The 25,764-nt window shown below is 34.9% G+C and overlaps 1 protein-coding gene across 3 annotated transcripts in view; it reads right to left on the bottom strand.

The window, feature by feature from the left end:
* The window catches only part of LOC149804462 (extended synaptotagmin-1-like), a 201,036-nt gene that overhangs the window by 68,882 nt on the left and 106,390 nt on the right, over nt 1-25,764 (bottom strand). For 2 of the 3 annotated variants that reach the window (XM_089940669.1, XM_089940671.1), the window contains exons 8-16: nt 21,612-21,736; nt 21,121-21,218; nt 20,009-20,121; nt 16,882-16,991; nt 13,506-13,589; nt 11,866-11,955; nt 8,403-8,538; nt 4,442-4,521; nt 106-147 (exon numbers count right to left, since the gene is read on the bottom strand). In XM_089940669.1, the coding sequence (XP_089796795.1) occupies nt 106-147; nt 4,442-4,521; nt 8,403-8,538; nt 11,866-11,955; nt 13,506-13,589; nt 16,882-16,991; nt 20,009-20,121; nt 21,121-21,218; nt 21,612-21,736 (878 nt within the window). The remainder of the gene's footprint in view (nt 1-105; nt 148-4,441; nt 4,522-8,402; nt 8,539-11,865; nt 11,956-13,505; nt 13,590-16,881; nt 16,992-20,008; nt 20,122-21,120; nt 21,219-21,611; nt 21,737-25,764) is intronic. The other variant, XM_089940670.1, reaches the window with a different exon arrangement.

The following is a 25,764-nucleotide window of genomic DNA, read 5'->3' as shown; positions in this document are numbered from 1 at the left end:
GTTGCAAATGAAATATAAGAAAACACTGACACATGCTAGAAATGAAGGAGTTGCAGCAAAGAGGAATGGAAAAGCTGAAGCAAGGATGAAAATGACAAAATTTACCTCATCTGACTGTGTAGTGATGGAATGATGTTTGGTTGATGACTGGCAGATGATAAAAAGATAAGTGTATAGGAATTACATATACAATAATGTTACAAAACAAATTCTTATTTTCTCTGAAATAGATACCATTGCTTGTTTTAATTACTACCATGCTTCCTACTGTGAAAAAGGTAACAAAATACTGTTAATTAATTTATTGATTATGCAAGTTGTAGTTCTGAAATGATTCAATATGACTCAGGTGTTTTACATCAGTATTGTACACTGACTGTAAGCCTATTGCCTAAAGCAGACTTACAACACCTAGCCTCTAATGTCATCTGGAAAAGGATGATGAAATGCAGAAAGGCCAAATAAATGAGGAAAATTCTGAATGATTTTACTCCAAAAAGAAACCCATAAGATCCCAAATCAACTAAAAATTGATGGCAAAATAACTTATGATATACATAATATTCTTAACAGATTTAATGAAACAAATGTGAATTCCAATATTTCAGATAATAATGTAAATAATAAAATGTCATTATTTTATCAAGTTAAATATTTCTGAAAAGGTTCAATTCATTATTCCATTTATGTCAAGAGAGTGGCAGTTTAATTCAAGAAATCTGATGGATTGGACCAAATAGGTAATTTCATCTTGAAAAAATGTGCCAATATTATTGCTCCATATCTTACCTACATAATAAATCAAAGCATTATAAAAAGAATCTTCTTAACACAAATAAAGGTAGCCAAGGTTAAAGCTGTTTATAAAATGGGTTAAAAATTAATTTCAGATAATTACAGAAAAATCTGCTAACCGATTTGAAAGACAGGCTTCCAAACATCTCTATGTTTACCAGTCCAAGTACCATTTAATTAAAAAATCCCTATCCAGATTTAGACAAAATCACTCCCGTTAGTCTGCACTAAAAAAAGTCCTTGGTCAATGGTGTCTTGCAATGGACAAAAGTAAACACTTCATTATGCCTGTAAGCTGCAGTCCAAAAGTTACTTTCTTTGAAGTTCATGCCTGGCTGTTTATTAGGAATTGCAACTGCTGTATTATCATCACAACACTAGCAAAATAGTGATGGAGAGTTGTTATCACTCCTTTCTACCAATACTATTTACCAGCCATATGGTGATGGCAAGTTATGTATCACTTTTTCCTCTACTGCATTTTACAAAAAATTATATGAGTATAGATTTCATGTGGAAACAGTGAAATAAATTGATCTGGCAATGCTCTTCATTTTCTAAAATAATGTAATAGGGGAAATTACTAAAACATGACTCTCCATTACTATACTATTTTTGATTCTCTGAAATTTAAGCTTTAGTCATTGACAACAAACAAATCATGACAAGGATTATAATTATCTACTTTCCACTCTTCATTTTTTGGTTTACCTTGGTATTTATTGACAACCCCCACCACTCCCCAGCTGTGCTGCACTATAAGCTTGGTCAGTTAAATCCAAATGACATTTTAGGGGTTGTGGGTACATTTTGTTTTGGATTATAGGAAACAACATGTCACTAACTCTCCATAACTTCTTGAGTTAAATGAGGGGATCGTCTAATACATCAATTTTACAAACAGTAAGCTTTTTCACATTGAAAATCACACAAATCTTTTTATATATGTTGACCTGATTGTGAAAAATGTAAGACAATTCATAAACACAACTGATTACTCAATTATTTCTTATTTAACATGCAAAACATCCGATTCGGACTGAATTACTAGATTTAAGCATTGAATTCAGTTACTGACAAAAGGATTTGTTGCCATTGATATGATCCCTGTTCTACACATTGTTCATTATGTTATGCAGTGAAATGGCCAATTTCAGTTCTGACTGATTGTAATGGTTCATATTAGTTCCAGTACAGGATAAACAGTAATCATGAGGCTTTAAAGAAGCATATTCACTCAACAGTAATCACCAGACCTGAAAGAAACATGACACAAAAGAAGTGTACACCATTAACACTGGATCTAAGTAGACAAGGCATGAAGCAACCGAGTGTGTTTGCATGTGATTTGGATTTTTAACATAGCTTTAACAATTTTTCAGTCATATCACTACGATGTCTGCAGTGTGGCAGTTTATAGTGATGTCTAGCACTGAGGCATCATGTCACAGACATGTAGCAAGATGTCCCACCCAGTCACATTATCCTGACACCAGGCCGACCAGTCCTAACACTAACCTCTTAATGCTGAGTGCCAAGCTGTTAGTACCATTTTTGTAAGTCTTTGGTATGACTTGGCCAGGGATTGAACCCACAACCTCCTGCATCTGAGGCAGATGCTCTAACCACTAGGCCACCAGAGCGGTCATGAAGCAATGGAGAAACTATGCATAAATGTAGTCTAAATTATCAGTAAAGTACTTAAATTGCATGTGAGGAAAAAGTTTCATATATCTTCTTTACTTTGACACATTTAGGCATTACTGTACATGCTGATAATGTAAGAAAATTAACACTAAATCAGCTATAAGTCAAATCTCCAAATGCATGATTTAGTCTCCCTCTGATGAAGGGGGAAAAGTGACCTGGATATTATTGATAGTTTTCCCCTTTTTACTGACAGAAAGGAGTGCCTGTGGTCAGCACAGTCAACTACTGAGTTTGGCTTGTTACTAACAGAAACAAGTACCTGTGGTTAGCACGGTCAACTACTGAGTCTGGCTTGTTACTGACAGAAAGGAGTGACTGTGGTCAGCACAGCCAACTAATGAGTCTGGTTTGTTACTTACAGAAAGAAGTGACTGTGGTCAGCACAGCCAACTAGTGAGTCTGGTTTGTTACTTACAGAAAGAAGTGACCGTGGTCAGCACAGCCAATTACTGAGTCTGGCTTGTTACTGACAGAAAGAAGTGACTGGTCAGCACAGCCATCTACTGAGTCTAGCTTGTTACTTACAGAAAGGAGTGACCATGGTAAGCACAGCCAACTACTGAGTCTGATTTGTTACTTACAGAAAGAAGTGACAGTGGTCAGCACAGTAAACTACTGAGTCTGGCTTGTTACTGACAGAAATGAGTGACTATGGTCAGCATGGTCAACTGCTGAATCTGGTTTGTTACTGACAGAAAGGAGTGACTGTGGTCAACATGGTCAACTACTGAGTCTGGTTTGTTACTGGCAGAAAGGAGTGACTGTGGTCAGCATGGTCAACTGCTGAATCTGGTTTGTTACTGGCAGAAAGGAGTGACTGTGGTCAGCATGGTCAACTGCTGAGTCTGGCTATTTAATAGCAAACAAACATTCTAATACTAATTTTCTACTCAAATATTCATGAAAAAGAATTCTGATTCAAATGTTCAGTAACTTATTTCAGCCCTAATACATTCATCTGTCGTTTGTGACCACCACATACCACCATATGTACTGATGGAACTGTTCAGCACCACCAAGATGGCTGCATAACACCATATGTACTAAGGGAGTTACACCATCAAGACCACAGCATGCCACCATTTGCACTGCATAAACTATCACCACCAAGACCTGTACATACCACCACATGCAATGAGAGAACTATCACTGCCAAGAACACTGCATACTTTCATATGTACTCGAATAACTATTTGTGTACTATATTGTTTAAACCATGAAATCATTAATATTTTGCTATTTTATTCTTTCAAAAATACAAAATCTCATCACAAATTTACATTATTTTCATGTGACAATACAGGGTTCATACAGAATTCTGAATGATAAATTTAAAAACTTTTCCCAAATTTTCAAAGACCACAAACATAAATTTCCAAGACCTATTTTCGCTAACATCTTTTATAAAAGTTATGTTATATGAGAAAACAATGAATGCAAAATACTATAATGTTTAATGATGAAATGAAACTGAATGGGTCATCAAAAGAAAGAAACCAGGAAAACTTGAATACATCCGAATCTAAGAACCTTGGGCAATTTTATTTGTGATCTTGGTAAGAAATTAAAATGTTTGGGTTTATGTCAAGCATGAAAGACCTTTATAGACCTCAGGGTAATCCGCTTGATTTGCCCAAACTTTCAAGGCCTTGAAAATGCTACCTCATTTTTCTCAAACTGTCAATAACCTTCAAATACCGTATGAACCGTGCAATAGGCTAGATATGTTAAATATTTAACATAACTTCACTACATATACATAAATATGCAAGAAAAATTGGAAACAACAGTGAAAAATTGTATTGTCAAAATAATATATGTAGAGATTTAAAGTTATTAATATAAATGCTAAAAGCTAGGCACTCACACATTTTTTAGAAAGCAAATAAAGGGGTGTCAAAATAAGGTGAATAATCTGGACAGAGAATGTAATTACCTTAAAACCTGGGGAGGTCAAATCTTCCATGTACAGCACCTCCGCTGAACAAAGCTCTGAACTGGGGGCTCGAAACCTCTCTATCATAAAAAAAGAGAAGAAATTATCAGTAAAACGCCACTTTATCAAATGCCAATTTACCTGTTAAACAGCCAAATAATTTTCTTCTGTCTATTACTTAAATTTATTGTTTCATGTATAGTAAGCATACATCTGCAAACAGAACAGATCCAGGTCTGTTGTCATAAAACACTCCAAGAGAACAGGGTACATGCCTTTTCACTGATATAAGCAGAATAAGGAATGCCTCATAATGATGATGTAAATAGCTCTCCACTGAAAACAATTCTGAAACTAGCACCTACAGCAGCAAATCAAAAAGGGCAATAACTCTTACAGATGAAAGTCCCTTGAAAAGACTGATGTCGATTTTCACTCAGGACCACCTAGGTATCATAAGAAGTCTACTGACTAAAACCTCATGTTGATATAGCCATCCATTTGGGATGAGTATAGATAACAATATTTTCAAGACAGCCATATGGTGGTTGTGACTGTAACTGTTGGTCAATTTTGGATTATTTTCATTCATGACCAATAAGACACAATAACAAGTCTTCTGATGAAAATCCCATGTCAAAATGACTTTCCATTTAACAGTAGCAATAAGTTCATTATGGTGAGCATTTTTGGATATCAGATTAGCACCATTTACTTTAGGACCAACAAAACATATGCCTTTCTGTTTTGTAGGAGTAACAATTAGATTTCAAGACTGCTGCCATGGTGCCCTATTTGACATCAGATCTGCACTGTTTCCATTAAGGACCAACAAGAAATCACAATAAGTTTTCTGGTTTAAGCATAATGTTCCAGCCAGTGTGTGTGTGTGTGTGTGTGTGTGTGTGTCTGTGTGATTTAGATTTTTAATGTAGCTTTAAAAATTTAAGACATACTGCCATGATGTTGCAGTGTGGCAGTTTGCCTTTCTGTTTTGTAGGAGTAACAATTAGATTTCAAGACTGGTGCCATGGTGCCCTATTGGACATCAGATCTGCACTGTTTCCATTAAGGACCAACAAGAAATCACAATAAGTTTTCTGGTTTAAGCATAATGTTCCTATACCCAGCCAGTGTGTGTGTGTGTGTGTGTGTGTGATTTAGATTTTTAATGTAGCTTTAACAATTTAAGACATATTGCCATGATGTTGCAGTGTGGCAGTTTGCAGTGATATGCAGCACCAGGGCATCATGCTGCAGACATGTAGTGTCATGTCCCACCAGTGACATTATCCTGACACATGGCCGAACAGTCCTAAAACACTAACCTCTTAAACTGAGTGCCATGCAAGGCAGCTGGAAGTACCATTTATACAAGTCTCTGGTATGACCCAGCTGGGGTTTGAACCCGTGACTTCCTGAAACCAAGGTTGACACTATAACCACTCAGGCCACCAAAGCAGTCACCATTTAGGAGCAGTAGCAATAATAAGATGTCAAATGGCCACTGTTGTGGTCATATTGGATATCTGAGTGGCATAATTTTTATTTAGGACCAACAGGATGAATATGTGTGTAAAGTTTCATGGCAGTCCTCCAACAGCACTATGAGAAGCAGTAATAATACACTTGTGCTAATTCATGGATGGCTGACAGATGACAGATGAGACCTGTAGAGCTAATAAAACCTCACTTTTTAAAATATTTTTACGTGCGAAAAAGAAATTTGAATTTTTACTTTAATTCAGCATGTGTGATGATTAACAAAATCTGAGAAAGTGCAGTTTATGGTATAAGTGCAGATGGGTCTGGTGTCAGCCATTGCATGTATCATAGGTACAAATACATGTATTTGTCTAAATGATAATTACTAGCAGCTGAAATTACATATATGCCTGTTGTTAAGTATATTCAACTTGCATTGTTTGTTAGATTTTTAAAAATTCATTATATGCTGTGGGTTATGTAAAATTGTATTCTTAGCTGATCTTGTCAAAATCCAGTTCACTGTCTACATTACCAGAGTCATTGATTTCTTTTTAGCCTTAAACAACATAATACATAGTTTACATTTTTCTGTGAGTGTAGGTTAAATATTAAGAATATTACCGTAGCTGAGTCAAGGACATTATGTCTATCATGTTCTTTCGTATAATTATAGTAACAGACCTTCTCATTAAAACTTAGATTGTTCAAAAAAGGAACTTTTGGTCCTCTTCCAGATTATTCCTTTGTGTCTTAGTTTTTTTATATAATATTGTTTACCGGAAAAAATTATTTTTTCATGCTGTAAGATCTTGAAACAGAATCGCTTGTTGTGTTCTGTATTTGATTTGGGCTATAATTATTTATTCCAAAATATTATTCTCTGGAATTACAAAGTATTCAATAATATTCTTGGACTGAGGCATTAACTTGGAATTATAGTGAATTCAAACACTGGATTATATTATTGTGATTCACTAAAGGTCTGCTGGCACATCATTACACTTCACACTATTAGTGCATTAGTACATTCGTGACTACAGGCCACTACGGGCACATCAACACCTTCATTGTTTGATATTATTTGAAATACCACTAAAAGTTTATTCAGAACTTTATTAATTAAAGCTTGTGTTAGAAATTCTAGGACTATTTGGGATTTAATTCAAAATGCCACAAGTTCTATTTGCATTCTCACTTTGTCTTCTAGGAAAATAAATTATTTGTCAAATTTTACAAAACTTGGCTTTTATTCTTTTCTATTACTTAAAGATCATAGAGTCATATTACTCTGTTTACAACAAAATGTGAGAAATCATCCATTACACAAATTTCAAATGAGAAAATTATATTAGTTTCTTGTTCTGCCAGCTAAGTTTGACTTCATTGCAGAAACAGTATTTTCTTCACACACATAATCAATATAATTGTTCTGCATGTATAATTAGTATTTTACCTCCAGGGTCAAATGAAAACAGGATGATTACATTTTATTCTTTGAAAAATGAATACTGTTTTTGTTTGGATAAAAGCTTCTACTAATCACATCTTTCTAATACATTCCACCTATTTTTTAGTCCTCTGTTAGACTGTCTTTCATTACCACAGTTACCAATATAAACTCCAGAACATTTTTTCATTTACTATAAAAGTAGTATTGGTTCTTTATCACTAAACTATTAACTAATTTACTAGTCATAGCGCATTAGTAGACAATTTCTTAAAAGAGCTGAATAAGTGAAAAATATTGCAACAAATAAAAAAGATATTAAAATGTATGAACATTTTAGGCTGAAAAACTTTAATAAACTGGGATTATATGTGATAAGTAGTTTAACAATTTGACTATAGAAAAGTATAAAGTATACTTGATTTAATGTATGTTCACCCTATTTGCTTGCTACAGTAACCATGAACATACATCATTATTGTATGCTTTTTTCATGCTGGTAATCTGCATCCAAAAAGGCATCAAAATGTAAATTTCACCACAATCTGACCATAAATATGTTTTATTGAAGTTATTTAGATCTGGCTCTAATAGTTTGTGTTGTTCTAAAACACCTCAGCATACAAAGATGGGCTGATTAGACACAAATCAGCACTGGTAATATGGTCCAATAAAAAAAAACCCAGCACTACCAATATTAATATGATGACCACGATATGAAGATTAATATCAACCGCAGTCTTCATGCTCTGTAAAAATTGTGCGCAGCTCTGTTTAGCTATTTTAGTGAAGCCATAACAACCTTTGTTGTAAGACAAATGATGACACATAACACATGACAGATAAAGTGCCATATCATAAGTTTACACTGTCTTCAGCAAAAAATGCACTATCAATACTTTGGGTCCTTGATTTTAAATGGATTCCTAGTTCCCAGATGCACACAATCAGCAAAGTTTGAATCAATTTAATTAGATCAGACATACATACAAACAGATAGATATAGTGTATAGTTGAAAGGCATACCAGATTTGGCAACTGAAGTGACTGGCCTGAATACTACTGACACTGTAATGTTCCCATAGGTGGAATTCTGCGTGTTGCCATTGGTATGTTTGTTATAACCAAGGATCAATGGGACACGGACTGCTATAGGATTGTGCTGCAAAAAAGTGTTAACATGTAAATTTGAAGGAATGAAGCTCTAATTAGAAACATTACATGCACAAAAATCAAGATATTGAAATGCATGATTCAACAACTATATAAAAAATCCAAAATTTATGAAAACAAAAGCTAAAACAAATACAGGACTCTGTGAACTTAACCCTTGACCTTTAAGTCTGTCAGCCACTAGGCTGCTCTCTGTGCACTTGTGAACTTTTGTGAAAAGTCTGATGACAAACTTGTCAATAGAAACATGAGATCAGGTGATGTCCCAAAAATTACTACTATGATGATCTTCACCTACTCACTCATACATCTGTAGTACTATACAATGTTCTGTACAATGTCCAATACCAAGTTTTCCATGAAACACGAAATTCAGTCAGATCCAAAATTCTGGCAGTTGATATCCCACAGCTGTACACAATTATCTCCAAAAACTTTCACAAACACATTTTGCCTTTCTCATGGAACTGTAGGAAAAGTAGGATGGTGATCCACTGATGCAAATAAGAGATACTACCCTTCAGAATCTGACTGAAAATTAGTGCCAACTGGACATATGTACAGACTGGCAGTGACAGAAGTTATCACTGCTAAGTCTTCCCTTTGGTGATATTTGCCAAAGGTAAGCAACAAGTGCAGCAATTGTATTATGTTCATTATGAATTGCATGCTTTACGCACAAAACACTGAACCCAAGTGCAAGCCCCTCTTGCAATGAAGAGAATGGTCCAAGTCAGTGCTGAAAACATCCAATAGCCCTATGCCTGGGGCCCCTCTAATCTCAGATCGGATCCCTCCTGTATTCTATGTGACATGCCTGGCAAGACTTGTAAAAAAAATATGCTGAGAAAACTTTGATGTGCTGAGTTAATGCTGAAATTTATTTTTATGTTGAAAGACTAGTAAATTATTAATATTTATCCCCATGTATGCCCTTACCTTAATAGAGATCGTCTCTTATACTTCTATTGAAAGCTGAAAAATTTGTGTTCAAAGAGATCGAGGTCATTTATGAATGGAGAACTGATTGCCTGGGTTATTATAACTACTGCTCATATGGCTTTAATATACATGTGATTCTAAAATACAGTTTGGAATATTTATATGCCGGAAACCAGCCAGAACCAGTCTAGTGGATACTGGAACTGTTCCAGTAACTGTTGCAACCATGCGTGGTCATGTGATGTGACTGAGGTTATCATGTATACACAAGCTGTTAAATGATTATTTTGTTGTTGTAATCTGGAGAGTTTAGGTCAAATGCCAGATGTTTTAGAAGTATTGTAAGTAATAAAGGGATCAAATGTGGTCATGTTGGCTTCTGAGTGATTGATTAAACATTGACCTTCCTTTGGCAGTGTTGAGATAAAAAGTATTTTGTATGGTCTTGTTTAATTACTATTGTGTTATTCAAGCTGTTTTAAGTTAAAGTTTAACGAAAAATAATTCAGCTTTCCCTTGCTTGTGCTTACACTAATGTTATGAAACACTGGTTAAATATATTAAGTAGCACCTATGAACAACAAAAATATAAACAGAAATTTATAAATGAAGACATGCTTCTGATGCTACTGAACATACACACTGCTGATCCACAGAGTAAGAAGGGCATTATTAGAGCAATTAGACAATGGCTGACCTCAGGACCTGGAGATCTAAATAAAGACTCAAGTCAATTCAATATCATTTTGTTTTTATCTTTATGTAATTTAAGTGTAGCAATCACATTTTGTTACAAATAATATTTAAAAAAGGGCAATTTTGGGTATATGGAAATTGGAGTCTGGGCTAGTGTGATTTAAGTCTGGGCTTGAGCTTGTTTTTAGTCACTAGCATTGGGCCTGTGTCAATAAAAAAAATTCTTTGAGCACTGGTCCAAGTATAAAATTGTTTGAAGGACATTATCCAGGAGGAAACTGTCCTGGAAAAGAGTAGTATTACATGTAATTCTAGAATATGTGTACTGTATTCCATTAAGTATGATCTACTATCATGCCAGAATTCCTGTCTTTCTTTCAACTATCTTAATTCTTTTCTTCTCATTGGCTTATTTGGGATACAGAAATCTTGATGCTACCAGGACTATCTTTTTCCTTCAAGTTCTGAAATTGCTTCTATGTGTGCATCTTTTGTCCTTTGTTTTTAGTCCATAAACCATGTGTATAAAAAGATAATGGTACTTTGGGATATCTAGGAACTTAAAATCAATCAGTTCACTTGAGGTCAGGAGTTCAGGGTCATCATATTACACACCTGTGATATTTCTTCCATTTGGACCAGATAAGGAAAACATCCTTAAGTAAAAGGCAAGTGTATATCATCCAATGTCTGAATAAGCAAGTGTATGCCAAGCCAACCAGTGTCTGAATAAACAAGTGTATAAAATGCCATCTAGTGTCTGAATAAACAAGTGTATGCCATGCAATCTAGTGTTTGAATAAACAAATGTATGCCATGCCATTCAGTATCTTAATAAGCATGTATATGCAGTGCCATCCATTTTGAATAAGTGTATGCCATGCCATCTAGTGTCTGAATAAGCAAATGTATGCCATCTAGTGTATGAATAAGCAAGTGCATGCCATCTTGTGTCTGAATAAATAATATGCTATCCAGTGTGTGTGTGTGTCTGTGTGTGTGATTAGGATTTTTAACGTAGCTTTGACAATTTTTCAGTCATATCACTATGATGTCTGCAGTGTGGCAGTTTGCAGTGATGTCTAGCACTGGGGCATCATGCCACAGACACATAGCATGATGTCCCACCCAGTCACATTATCCTGACACCAGGCCGACCAGTCCTAACACTAATCTCTTAATGCTGAGCGCCAAGCAAAGCAGCTGTTAGTACCATTTTTATAAGTCTTTGGTATGACTTGGTTGGGGTTCAAACCCACAACCTCCTGCTTCTGAGGCGGATGCTCTAATTACTAGGCCACCAGAGTGGTCCAGTGTCTGTATAAGTGTATGCCATCTAGTGTCTGAAAACAAGTACATGCCATCTAGAGTCTGAATAATCAAGAATATGCTATCCAGTGCATGTATAAGCAAGTGTATTCCATCTAGTGGCTGTATAAGAAAGTGTATGCCATACAGTGTCTGCATAGGCAAGTGTATGCCATCTAGTGTCTGAGTAATCAAGTGTATGCCACCTAGTGTTTGAGTAATCAAGTGTATGCAAAATAGTGTCGGAACATTCTTGATTTGACATATGAAAATATATTTAAGAATGTTTATATTTTACCCTGTTACCTTTGATCTAGATGACTACTGCAAGAACAGGATATGAAATTAATTTCATAAGAATGATATTTACCTCTGAAAGTGAGAAGGTTGTGTATCCCAGGAAATCATCATCGATGATGTTGGTGCCATCCCAGTCAAATACATAAAATGTAAGGTCTGCCTAAAAGAGATTCCCACAGCAATCTGAGTACATTCATGTGCAAGCATAAAAATGGTAATGGTAAAAGATTTGAGATGCAATTTACATTTAAGAGAGTCGTTACATCAGGTACTACAAATCAAAGATGAAATATCACTTCAGCCACATATTCAAGATTGCCCTTAACACAAAGTCTGTGTAAGTTTGCCATTATTTAACGTTTGCCAGTACTTGAAGAAAGCCTCATATCTGTCGCAAAGATATAACAAGTCTCTTAATTATTTGAATGTTTCATGCTTGATGAATATTCGGTGGACACTTCAATGATGGCAATATGCAACATATTTTAAAATCACAACTTCGAGAAAAAACAAGAGTCCCCTGAAGGTACTGCTGAGGATATTTATTCTTTGTAGCTGTCAAGTGTTAAAACCATCTCTGATATTCTTTAGCAACAAGACTTTTTAACTTAGCTGCTGTATTACACATACTGAATGTCAACTTGGCACCAATTACACCTAGGACAAAGTGGACATTGTTAGAAATCATTTGGTGAAAATCCATGTCATAATCATCATAATGGGTGTCAGAATGGCACAAGTTTCAATTAAGACCAACTGGACACCTTAATAAATCTTCTAGTGAAAACCACATGATATTATGACTTTCTCTTCAAGTAGAGATGCGATACAAATTTTGTTAAGATGGCTGTGGTTGCCATAGTGAATGTCAGATTGGCATCAATTTTATTTAAGACCAGCTAGACATAATATGAGGTCTTTAAATGAAAACCCCATTCAAGAAGAGTAGTAAATATTAATATTTTCAAGATGGCTGCCTTGGTGGCCATAGTGGCCATCTGATCAGAACCACTTTCACTTAAACCCGACTAGACATCAAAAGAAGTGTGATAATGCATTCAGGAGTAACCATAACATGATTTTCATGCTAGCCACTGTGAGACATAATGGATATCCAAACAGTACCATTTTCATTTAGGACCAACTACATCACAGGATGATTGTAAGTATAAAGTTTCAAAGCAATCATCCAAGTAGTTTCGGAGGAGAAGCGATAACAAATTTGTACTAACAGATGAATGGATGACAGATAACAGACCATACCAAAAACTCATCTGGTCTATCAGTAGAGCAAACAACCTGGTATGTTTAATGATACTGGATCTGGGAAACAAATTTTGTTTTGAAAATAGAGATTTCACTGTATTACTTATACTGTAGTGAAAAACTCACTAAATAAAAGAACAAATCTTGTTAACTGGCAGAAAAATCAGATTTTTATCCCATGAAAACATGCTAAAAATTAAAAAAAATATTCTAATATTTCCTCCAGAATCTAAGAAATCTGTATAGCTTAAATTTTGATTTTCAATAAATAAGCAAATAAAGGAGCTATGCAGATGGTGATTTACAAACCGGGTTCTATTTTTAAATATGACCTAATCATCTCACCAGAAAAAAACTGTTTATGATTGCAAGAATTATCCAATTTCTAACTTGTTTCATCAATTATTTTAGTACGATTTTTACTTCAGATCCCTAAAGATGTACCTCAGTAAGATTCTCCACGAAGAATTCCACATGGGATTCCCATATTGGATTTCTGGTTCTTGGAACATATGGCGTTGTCAGCACCTAGAAAACAACTGCCTGTTCAAGAAATCATATTCCTTACATTTTTAAAAATAGCCTAATGCACTAAGCATCTGTAGTTTAAACATTTATCAAAATATATTTCTAACTAAATAGAAAAAAATATTTCTGATAGATACACATTACTAAACTTATCTACAGTTTTTATGGCCTTCACTTCTGTAACTACAAGATCTGGAATATTTTCAGGATTTATGGGTTGTTAATCCTTGAGACATTCACTGTTGATTGATTGATTGCCCAAGGAATAATATGTATTTGGCCAAAATAAATCCCCAATCAAAATGAAGCTCACACAAGACATGCAAGTCTGTAAACTGAACATCAATTTGGACAGAGAAAAGAAACATAGGTATGAATTGCAAAACCCACTAACCTCCTTGTTAATCGAACAAGTCTCAAAATAAATGAACTTATAAAGTTTCATTGCTGTACCATTACTGGATGTGTAGCCATACAGGTAGTTGAACTCAGGTTCTTAAATCATTGCCAGATTCTTGGTATTTTATACTACACTGAACCTTGTTTAGTTTTTGAGATGCATGACCCATCCATCCAATCATGTCAAATTTAGACCTTTCCTTCTTTTGAGGCTGAACATAAAAAAATTATGCCACAGAGCATGCAAAATGTCCTAAGGAAAAAAATAAGCTACTTGACCTGGAGATGAACCTGCATCTTCACTGATACAACTCAAGCCATAGACAGACACTAGTGACACTCAAATTACAAGTAAAACTTAAAAGGCAGTATGGCAAGATTGCAAAGTTTTGTTTTGCCTACATGCTGTAGTACTCCTAAATAATGTATATATGTATCATGTTACATTAATCTGCAGGCAATAGTGTCCAAAAAATCTAAAGAGCATGAAATATAGGTCACAGTTACATGGTACTGAATGATGGTTGTTATATTCTTCCTGGTACATCTACATACTAAGTTTTATCACTCTGCTGGCAAGAGTGTCTTAGAAAATGAGCTAAATGCAAAGGTCAACACTGGTCAATGGAACATGAAATGAAAGCCGCAATAACCTAGTTTTGATTAAATTATATATGTGAACCTCCTGGCCAGGAGGTTTTTCCAAACAAGATAAAGATGTCTCCTGTCCTTCATATCATTCCTCATTAAAATGTTCTGCAGCAGAAACATTTTCTGTTTTCTTTTTTCACACCTTGCTGCTAATGTAGTATATTAACAGTAAACACTTCCTGTGATCACATGGCTGTGAACTCTCTTATGCACACTTTAACTGCTAATTCAACAGACAATAACCTAATAGTAATCATGGGATTATACAATGTGTTAGCAGGAGTAATTTGGAAAAGATTAAAAACACCAATGGATTTTGGTTGGATTACTAAAGAGCTCAAGCAGCATAAAACATAAAACAATTAACATTACTTGGATTTTGTTGGCATAGTTAGTTTGGCTTTGGTGTTTCAAGATGGATTATACTATATGTGATCAGAAATAACACAGAAATGATAAACAATGTTAATGGATTATGGTTGGATTAGTTATTACAAAAGAGCTCAAGTGGCTTTGGTATTTACAGCCTGTTGACATATCTAAGGATTCATTTCTTCCTAATGCTCTATTGCTAAAATCTAAACACTAAACATAAAACATGAAATTTAATAACGGATGAAAACTGGAATTTCAGCAGATGGGGCATGAATATGCATTCTGCAATTCCTGTAAAGTCAATTGTAAAGAATTTCCCAAATTTCTTGATGACACCGATCATTAGCAGTTCTGGAAAGCAGCCAGCAACCTGAATCTATCCACAGAAAGGAAACAATTGAAACTTCTTGATGGACTCAGCATTGCCACATTTTAATGCAGCCAATGAAATATCTTTTATTCTGATTAAAATATAAGCTGACTCCGGAGGAAAACTGGATCTAGTAGCGACATATCATTGACTAAGTGTTCAGATCAACTATGATGAGGGCTACCACAAATATAAAACAGGCAATGAACTACAAAGCTACAAAGCTTACTGAAACTCAATCCTGTACTACATATAACGACAGTATGAAAGGCAACAACTTACAATGAATGGACTGATGTGATGAGATTACAGTGGTCACCCTCTTATACAGTCACCCTTTCTGCACAGAGAAAGTGGCCTTATAAGTCAGGTGGCCTTTCCAGAGGGAGACTATATTTGTGAGATGTGTACGTATATGTGTATATAGCAGGAAAGCCACACATATATAACTTAAAGCTGTTAATATCTTAATTATTAAAATGTTCTTCTTGCCTTAAAAACAGTTCTTTCAAGGTAACATAAATTAATAGTGCTAATTCTTAGGCATGAAATGTGAGTGGGATAATTGTTGGCATGCGCATTATAAAAACATTCAAAAACATTATTTAAATCTTGGTACATATGTTGTTTCATTATTTAAAATAATTCTTTTTCCATTTACTCCATTTTCCTACTGATGCTGAGTATTTCTCCTTATCTTTTACAATCTTGTTTATTAGAATCTTCCCAACATAAAATCTTTCGGCAAGTGAACTCTTCCCATTGTCATCAAGTCAAATAACTTTTACTTTTTCTTCTAGAGTATTATTTCTTCATTTATGTGATGACATGTTAAAGTTTTGTAATGATTTATTCATATGTTCCTAATTGTACAGTACTGCAATTTAATCTTGCAAACAAAACTTTTGTAAACGAAAAACCTTGTTATAAAGAAAGTGATACAGGTACTGTCATGTGATTTTTGTATGTGTTATCTGCAAAACCTATTTGTAGCATATCTGACCATGTTATGATATTGACAATTTTCCGGTCATAATTGTCAATTTTTACAAAAAACTCCACTGTAAAAAGCTCAAAGCTCTATCAAAACATTGCTGACTCCATTTCTATCTGACCATGTTATGATCTTGACAATTATGTTTGGTCATAACCATCAATTATTTTTAAAAAATCCAGGTCAATGAAAATCCACCTCATTTTAAGCTAAAATTCCTATCAAATTTTGCAAATCTTCTGAAATGCCCCTAGCTGACCTTTGTGTTCTTTCGCATGGAAAGGTGCAGTATTCTTCAGGACACATTCACATAACAATATACAGGACTTTGGAGGCAAGAGTATTGGAGAAACTGAGCTAAATGCTAATGTGGCATAAGTGTTGTTGCCAGATGAATGGATTGATAGATATCCTAAGGCCATAAACTGGAACTGATATACAGTCTGGCCAAAAATCCATAATTTTTTTTATTTATGCCCCTTTTCAAGTCAAAATAAACTTACTCGACGTCTATTACAGAAAACAACACAGTAGGGGTCAGAGGTCCCTCCTACGTCTCCTGCCAGGACATTGCTTGCTCCATGAACACATACATAAACCACTCCTGCAGTCACTGCAAAAAGACATTAATATGTATATTTAACTTGCATTGATTGTTGTTGTTTTTTTTCTCTCCATGATAACGTTATGTATAAACATATTTGTAATTGACCTTAGTAGAAAAATCAAGTTCATGGTGTACCTGACTAGGGACACTGATTTTGTAAACATAATACACAGCTAATCTTTCTCTGACAGTAGAGATTAAATATTAGGATCATTATCAATGGAGGTAAATATGTTTATCTTAATCTGAATCTGGGAGACTACTATTACCTCATGGAAAAACCTGGTGTACCTTTTGTTTTCCATGTTTTTTATTATAACTGTAGTAACAGACCATATCTTGTTGACAACTCAGAATGTTCTAGAAATTAACTTTTGACCCTCATCCAGGTTATATTATTGTGTCTTAGCTTTGTATATAGTGTTGTTTACTTGAAAAATTACTCATTCTTACATTAGAAATCTTTAAGTAAAATCAGTCTTATTGTTGTGTTCAGTTTTTCATTTGGGTGGAATTATTTATTCAAATCATTATTCACTAGAAATACAAAGTGCTCAACAATAATAATCTTGTACTAAAACAAAAATTTGGAACTATAGTTAATTCAAACAAGGATGTTTCTGGACTATATTATTGTTATAGGTCAAAAGACTATCATCACACTCTAGGTCACTGGCACATTACTACATTCAAGACTACAGGCACATCAACACATTCAATATTGAAACTTATTTGGAATACCATCGGAATTAATGTGGAACTTTATACATATGGACCTGTAATAAAATTTGTGTGACTATTTGGGATTTAATTCAAAATACTTTAAGTTCTTTTTAAATTTTCACTTTTAGTCTTGAGAAAAAAAATTATTTGTTGAATTTTACAAAAAAAACACGCTGGTTTTCACTGTTTAAGACACAGATTTGTAACAATATTGCAAATCATACAAGTTAAATCACTTATTTGTGTTTCAGAAGCAGGAATCGTGACAACAATCATAATAGGCTCCACCTTTTGGGCAAATATTATTCAGGAACTAAAACATGATAAAGGATTAAAATTTAGCAAAGAAGATAACGGAGGGTGCTGCTCCTCGATCAGAGGACACTCACTCTGTTCTTGTAGAAAAGAGAGGGTGCTGCTTTTCCCTCATGGGAGGGCATGACCTGCTCTATGCCCTCTCAAAATGGGGAAGGTGTTGCTCCCCCTTAATGGATGGGGCAACTCACTCTCTTTTTATTCATAACCTCTCTTGATGACACTCAAATAATTCTTCTCTAAAACCCAAGAGATTGGGTGAATGAGAACTAAAAAATTTCTAAAGATGAGTGTGAAGGAACTCGCTTTACAATTACATCTATGCTCAGCAAGATCCCAGACCTTGTCCAACCTTAGGCTGCAAAAGGGACAACCATCTGTCCTCTAGCAGCCTGTATAAGAGTGGCAAATGGGGAATGTATCATGGGGGTAAATTCCTGTAAGCACACTTACTCATACCCTACTAAGACATTGTTTCTGTAACAGACAGCTCAAAAGAAGATTTTATATAAAAATCTATGTACCTGAAAGTAAATACAAGGTATTGCATGGAATAAGTCTATGCAAATATGATGAGAGACCACCTTACTTGTGTGTTTTCAGCATGTTTAAATGCAAAAAAGGAAGCAACGCTAAACCAGTACAAGAAAGATACAAGATAGATCAACTGCGCTTAAAAGAAAGCTAGGAACAAATAAATTGGCAAAGAAAAACAACAGTATGATTGCTAAAAAAAATTGGGATAATCAAGGTAAGCTATCTGAAACTAACAGTGCAAAATAACTTGTGTTCAATAACTGAACACGTGATATGAAGGTAAAAAGTGGTGTGCAACCTACTTTGCCAAGAAAAAAATTACAATTTACAATATAGATAATGTGAATTACGCTGATTTGTAATGAACAATAATATGAATCAAACTGTGGACCAAAACTTAAACAAGCATAGGGAAAATTTAACAAATACTGGCCACAGAAAAAAAAATGCACAACAGAATTAGAATGCTAAGGTATGCTGAAGGGTGAAAAAAAAATATAAGATGTAATGCTGTACACAATGTGTATGGAACAAATGCTAATAACTCTCAAGATAGCATAAATTAACAGAGAAAGAACTCAATCAGGGGTATAATCCAAACATTAATGACGACAACAAACACATAAGATATGGTAATTTTGCTTGCTACCCCTTAAAGTGAAGGCAAATCTTCATCAACACAAACATGGCAGACATTATAACCATGTGACAGGAAAAGAATGAAGGGGAATGTGTGTGGGCAATATATCTATTGGGTTCAGTGATCAAAATGTTCTGTAATCTTCTGGTTCACCTTAATGGGAGGACAAATTCTCATCACAGCATTGGGGTATTTCCACCTAGAAAAGCACTAGCTATACAACAGCAACAGTTATGGTGTTACTGATTTAAAACAAGATTTTTTCAAAATGGCAACTGATTTGGAAGAGTATCTAATTCATAATCCAAAGGTTCAATACCTGCCCAGGTCAGATACCTCAGTGAGTTCTCGGGAAAGACACATAGCTCCAGACTGGCATTGTTATCATTCAGAAACAACTGGACATCATAAATAGTCTTTAAAAATATATGCCAGTATTACCATCTATCCAGGTATAGTGATACGATTTTCAAGATGAAACATATGGTGGCCATATTGATGTCTACAAAACACTAATTTCAGTTAGGACCAGCTAGTATTCGGGATGATGCTCGATGCCATATTTCATCATTTTCCACCAAGTACTTTAGGAGGAGAACTGATAATAAATAACTTTGACTAGAACTGCTAAAAACAAATCATTCAATTGCTGATATGTTCTGCTGTTCCCTGCCGTTACTTCTGTCTTCCTTGTTTAGCCTCAGTTTGTCCATTTTTTCATTCCATGGAGATATTAGTGGTAAAACTGACCTACTGCTCATATCTGCTAAAGGCATTACAAATAACCTTAACCTTCATTTTGACCTACCCCCATGCATGTTGTCCACTTGTTGCTGGTCCAGGCAGATAGGAGTCAGTTTGGTGTACTGCAAATGGAACCTAAGTTTGCTGCCATCTTCATTCTGTATCTCATGAATCGCTCTGCAAATCAAGCACAAAACACAAAGACACATTTAAACAGGTTTTATTAAAATGAGAATTTTATGGAAGTTTATATCTTGCCTGCCTGCCCTGTAAATACTGACTGGTAGATATAAAAAATAAGTCTATATGACATACATCTGGAATAGATATAATCCATCCAGATAAATCCAACTTTTGCAAACTGTATATGATACAATATCAAAAAATTATATTGATAAATGTAACCAATCAGCAGAATCAAAAGTAGGTCACAGTGGCATATATTCAGTGATAAGAACTGTTCAAGATGAACCAACCCATATGTGTCATGACTACATGTAATTGTTATAGAAAACAACATAATCACTGCATTATCAAGTAAAGGCTGTTATGACCTATTGGAATATTAATGGGGCTTTAAAAAAAATTAATGCAAAAATTTAAAACTAAAGATACCATAGAAAATCTAAGAAATTAACCTATTGCAGAAAGTCAATTCTGATGACAATCATGTAAAGCAAGCATTATCTTGCAATACTTTAGAAGGGCAATATAAATTATTAACATATCACTAAATTATGAACCGACCCTTTATCAATGATAATGTGCTTCAAACTATGCATATATATTAGCCAATTTTTTTTATATAGAAATGTTTCATGGAATTTCTGCAATAGAATTTACTTGCCATTTTGTTTAATATTTTGCAGCATTATATGCCTTAATGTATGTACCTGATTATGGCTTAAGTACTTTTCAATCTAACCTTTAGCCATTGGTTGGAAAGGAATGAATCACTTACAATACTATTTGATTAAAATAAAAAGCAATGTTGACCTAATTTTTAAGGGAAAAAGTTCTTAACATGATTCTAGTCATGTAATGATAGAAAAATTGAAATAGAAGGCTTAGGTGTGGTTATAAGTCATGTCCCACGAGGCAATGGAAATATTATTTATGTATGTATTGTCCATCCACCTGTCAAACTTCTCTGACATACGAAAATCAAGCACTCACGGATTAGTCTCTTCAAATGGAAATGAAGACAAATCAATCTCATGTTGTTCAAGGGTCACAGACATCAGTAGGCGCTTGCATTTACTCTTTACCTGGATCTGAAAACATGGATAATAACTGCATGAACATATAGCCACAGCTAGCAGTCATTTATCATTCTTTTATTCTCGTCTTTTGCAACTTAATATAAGGCAAACAACTTGTGCAAGGTTCTAGCATCAAAATGAGCTGCAATGTAAGATCAAATTATTTGTAAACATTTCAAATTAACAAAGTCCATTCCAAAAACCAAAGTTTTACAAACCCTGAAAAATCTGCACCTTTCTTATGTTAAAGTTCTATGGCCCTGTTATGATAAATGAAAAACCACTAATATTTAATTTCATTTGTTCTGACACCTTTTGTTATGAATGGCATGTTATAAATAATTAGAAATTATCTGAAAAATATCAATGGCTACATATAAGTTTCCAAATAAAAGTCCTACTAGCCTTGTCTTTGGCAAGATTATAGACAAAGAAGGAGCAGATGTCGCTCCACTCATCTGCTGCTGAAACATCCATCGTCTGTCTCTTGTGTTTCCCCAACCTCAGCCTTGTATACCTCACCTCCTCACCTGAAATAATTAAATAATTTAAAATTGAGATGAAATCTGCACTTTTAACAATATTTGCCTGCCCCCACCCCATACAGGATTCAAACCTTTGTTTTTTCTTTCCAGTTCATCCTCCTGAAAGGTTGTACCAAACATGATCACTTAGTCAGGGTAGATGGAATTCACGTTACATGGAAGAGTTATAGGCTACTGCATTTGTATGGGAAAATATGAACAAGTTTTTTGGAAAATACTGCAGTACCTTGCAAAGTGCAGTATTTTTAAGAAAAAAGTTTTCATATTTTCCCATACAAATACATTAACCTTTTTATTATATGCTCATTTTGTTTAACTACCTAAGGCTTAATAATAAAAGAGATTACAAGAAACAATGTAACTGAATTCCAAAATAAATTCACAACTGTAGATTCATCAATACACAATAACAGTATTCATGAGCACATAGCTCTGCCCAGCGATCTTTTAACATAGTTGACAGTGACATCAGTTTAAAAATGAATTACTGTTTTGGGCTACTTAAAACTGAAAATTAGAGTCATATTGTGAATGAATGCACATGGATTTTGTTTCATGTTGACAAATATGTGCATAAATATAAGTATATTTATTACCATTCTTTTTACCAGATAAAGAAAACATGCTTATGCCCTGTCACTTGCATCTCGCTGTTGGAGGGACCCCAGGTATGACATGACAGTGTGTCATTTAGATAGCCTAAAATTGTATCAAGATAGTTACATGGGAAAAATTAAAAAGCAGCTGTTGTGTGATATTCCATTTACCAAGCAGAAATAATACTTTTCATTGTCTTGGGTTATTGGCTCTTAAGCTTTTAGATTCCTATCAAAACCTGCGTTGCATTTTTATAGTATCTGACAAATTTGTAAAATGCTACATCTCTGATAGGTATGCAATAGCTCTTGGCCTCAACATGCTTTTCCATGCTACAGTAGTCCCCCTCTTATAAGGCCACCCCTACTGCAGCAGGGAAGTGGCCTTATAATGAGGGTGGCCTTTCTAGAGGGGGATGACAAATGCGAATAGTAAATACATATGAAGAAAGTCACAAGTACATTTAATTTCAAATATTTAATATTTTCATTAAAAAATCACATGCATGATGTGAAATAAATGTAAAACTGTGTCATCATTTTCAAAAGAATGCTATGAATAACCATTGATATAGTTTTAAAACTGTCTTTATAATTATGTTACAGATCACATCATCTGCCACTTTGTTGGTAACAGTCTAAAAAACACCCGTCTCGTCACAATTAAAAATATCCTTGCTGTCATATCCCCTGCATATATCGTTTAGTCTTTTGTTCCAATCTTCGACAACTTCATTATTAACATCAGCTGATTCTCCATTAAGGACAGAACACTTAATATTGTGTCACACTTGAAATCTGTGTAACCATCCATTACTTGTGGTAAAGTCGTCATATCCCAATTCAACTGACAAAACTGTTGCTTTTTCTTGTCATTCAAATCAGGATACAAACGACTCCTGGCTCAAACAATCTTCCTTTCTCCATCCATTTCACCTTCCCACTTCTGCAGAATTATTTCACTTCATTCACGATATTCTTTATCTGAGTCTTCCCAACATTAGTTTTCTGCAAGGATCCTCGACGACCGCCCCCCCCCCAGTCAGTTGAATTACTTTCACTTTCTCTGATACTGATAATTTTTCTTTTCCTCGATGACATGTTGATCTTTTTGCAGTAAGTTATTCATGTTGCCAACTACAATACTGATAAAACAATTTTGTATGTATCTAAACAAATTGCTGTGCTTTTAAAGGAAGTGATCTTGTCATGTGATTCGTAAGTCGCAGTCTGGTACCCTATTGTTTTTATACATTTCTTTACACTAAGTGAGAGAAGCCAAAAAGGCTTTCATATGTACCATCATGCAAATTTGACCTCGCGGCTGTTAGGATTCATAATTTTGACAATTATTGGCAGTAGTAATAGCCACTAATTATCAAAGTGAACAAGCTCAACATCTTACTAAGGGAAGCCATAAAGGCTATCAAACCATTTTCCTGCTGAATTGGGTATTGTATATCAATACTGCCACTTCTCATCTGTTACTACTGTTCAATAATTGTAATCTTAACAATTGGCAGAGTGACTAAACCAGATATCTTATGATAACACAGCAGTAAGGCTAATTGGATTACATGTACTAGCCCTTTTGTATGGATTAATATTTGAGTCTTTCTCGGTTTTTATGGAATAAATTTGGCTTTTCATGAGGCGTAAAATGATATAATATTAACCTTAGTGGTACATGTACTTTACTCAACACTTCTTTCAGTAACGAAAACCTGACATCGGGAAACAGAAATCAGATTACTTACTTAACACACGTTATGAATAAAATACTGGTTCTGGATACATATTCAAATAAAATGCGGCCACTTGTGAGGGATAAATTTTATATTATTGCACTAATATGCTGGCCGCTGGTCGCGTTAGCCGGGTGGCCTTTCGCGAGGGGTACTTTTGAACACTAACTCGTCGGTGCCAACGGATTCTGGCCATAAGAAGCGGGTGGCCGCTGGTCAGGGGGGCTGTTCAAGAGGGGGACTACTGTATATTTTTTAGACCCTAGAAAGCACTCATCATTGTCTTAACCATTCTATTTACGAAAAGATATGAATATTCTCCTAAATAACTGTTTCAATGATCAGAACAGTATTTTCAATTACTTCATCCTTTAGGTTCGTTGTCGACATTGCAAATATCACGTTCATTCGTCTGCTTGTTTGAAAGTTTTGTTTCTGACTCAGTGAACTTGTCCACATCATTAACTTTATCAACTATACTGCTTTAGTTCATTCAGAAGCAAATTTAATCAAGCAAAACCTAAAGCATCTTTGTTTACAAAGTAGCTACTAATACACTCTCTTTAGGCACACATGTCATGAACGTGTTTGCAATATGAAGATGTTCAGTATCGTAAAATACTGCATGATTCTGACAATGTAAAGTTAACAGAGACAAAACATAGCATATAATAATATACATTAAATAAAACAATACGACTTTTGATTGCCTTTTCACCTAAAGGTTGTAATCTGAAACTTTCAATGTGATCTACTCATTCTCCTAAAACAACATACCAAACATAATTCCTCTCCTTCAATGGGTGAACAGTGAAAAAACAAAGCAATGAATAGATGCATGCATAAACACTAATGGATGGACAGACATGACCTATCACAATATCCCTGCAAGAGTGCATATATAACATTTTGGGTGAAAATTTAATATATATATGGCCTTCCAAAGAAGGATGTGTACTTCTTCCCTTAATTGAGCCAGTTTGGATTAGTGAAAGAAGTTTAGGGTACATTATACAGGAGGTTATTCTTGGAAAATTAAGCTGGTAGCCATCCTTTAGGGTGGAATGGACTTGCACATGGCCTATGTCCCTGATTGAGATACTGGGAAGTGGAAGATGGTATGGAATTGGGCACAACTCACTAGGCTGACCCACTCCCTCCTTGGGGAATGGGGAAGAGACAGAAGACTTTCTCCTTTCATCTTTCTGACCATCTAGTAAAGTGAATGATAGGTTAGAGGGAGTTTTTAACTGAGGCTGCTTGTGAGACTGTTGAGTTTTAACTTGCTTAAAGAACTTTCTAAAATGACCCATACAATGGTCAGGGAGGATGTGCTTCTCTGCCAATTTCAAAGGGCCTAGAGTTATTGCTAGGAACACATCTCATTTGTCAGTTAAATCATGTGATGCCATGGAATGGATGAGGCTTCTAATGGGCATCTCTGCCATAAGAGGTGTAGTCTTTAAAGGTTCTTGGTGTGGAACAGCAAGACCTTATAAGTCTCCAATGTGGCATCTCTGTGGAGGTGAAGAAACTCCACAGAGAGTACCACTGACATGGAGAGTGCATGATGTGATGCCTTCACTACAGCCTCCAGTCAATGGAGACAGCAACTCTGCCTTCAAAAGTCTAAACGAGGCCACAGGCATTAAGTTCCATATACTCTAAGGTT

The sequence above is a fragment of the Sinohyriopsis cumingii genome, chromosome 2 (genome assembly GCF_028554795.1).
Source record: "Sinohyriopsis cumingii isolate HCF-2022 chromosome 2, ASM2855479v2, whole genome shotgun sequence".
Taxonomy (NCBI): domain Eukaryota; kingdom Metazoa; phylum Mollusca; class Bivalvia; order Unionida; family Unionidae; genus Sinohyriopsis; species Sinohyriopsis cumingii.
Note: the sequence above shows the minus strand (reverse complement) of the source record. Positions and strands in the feature narration are given on the sequence as shown.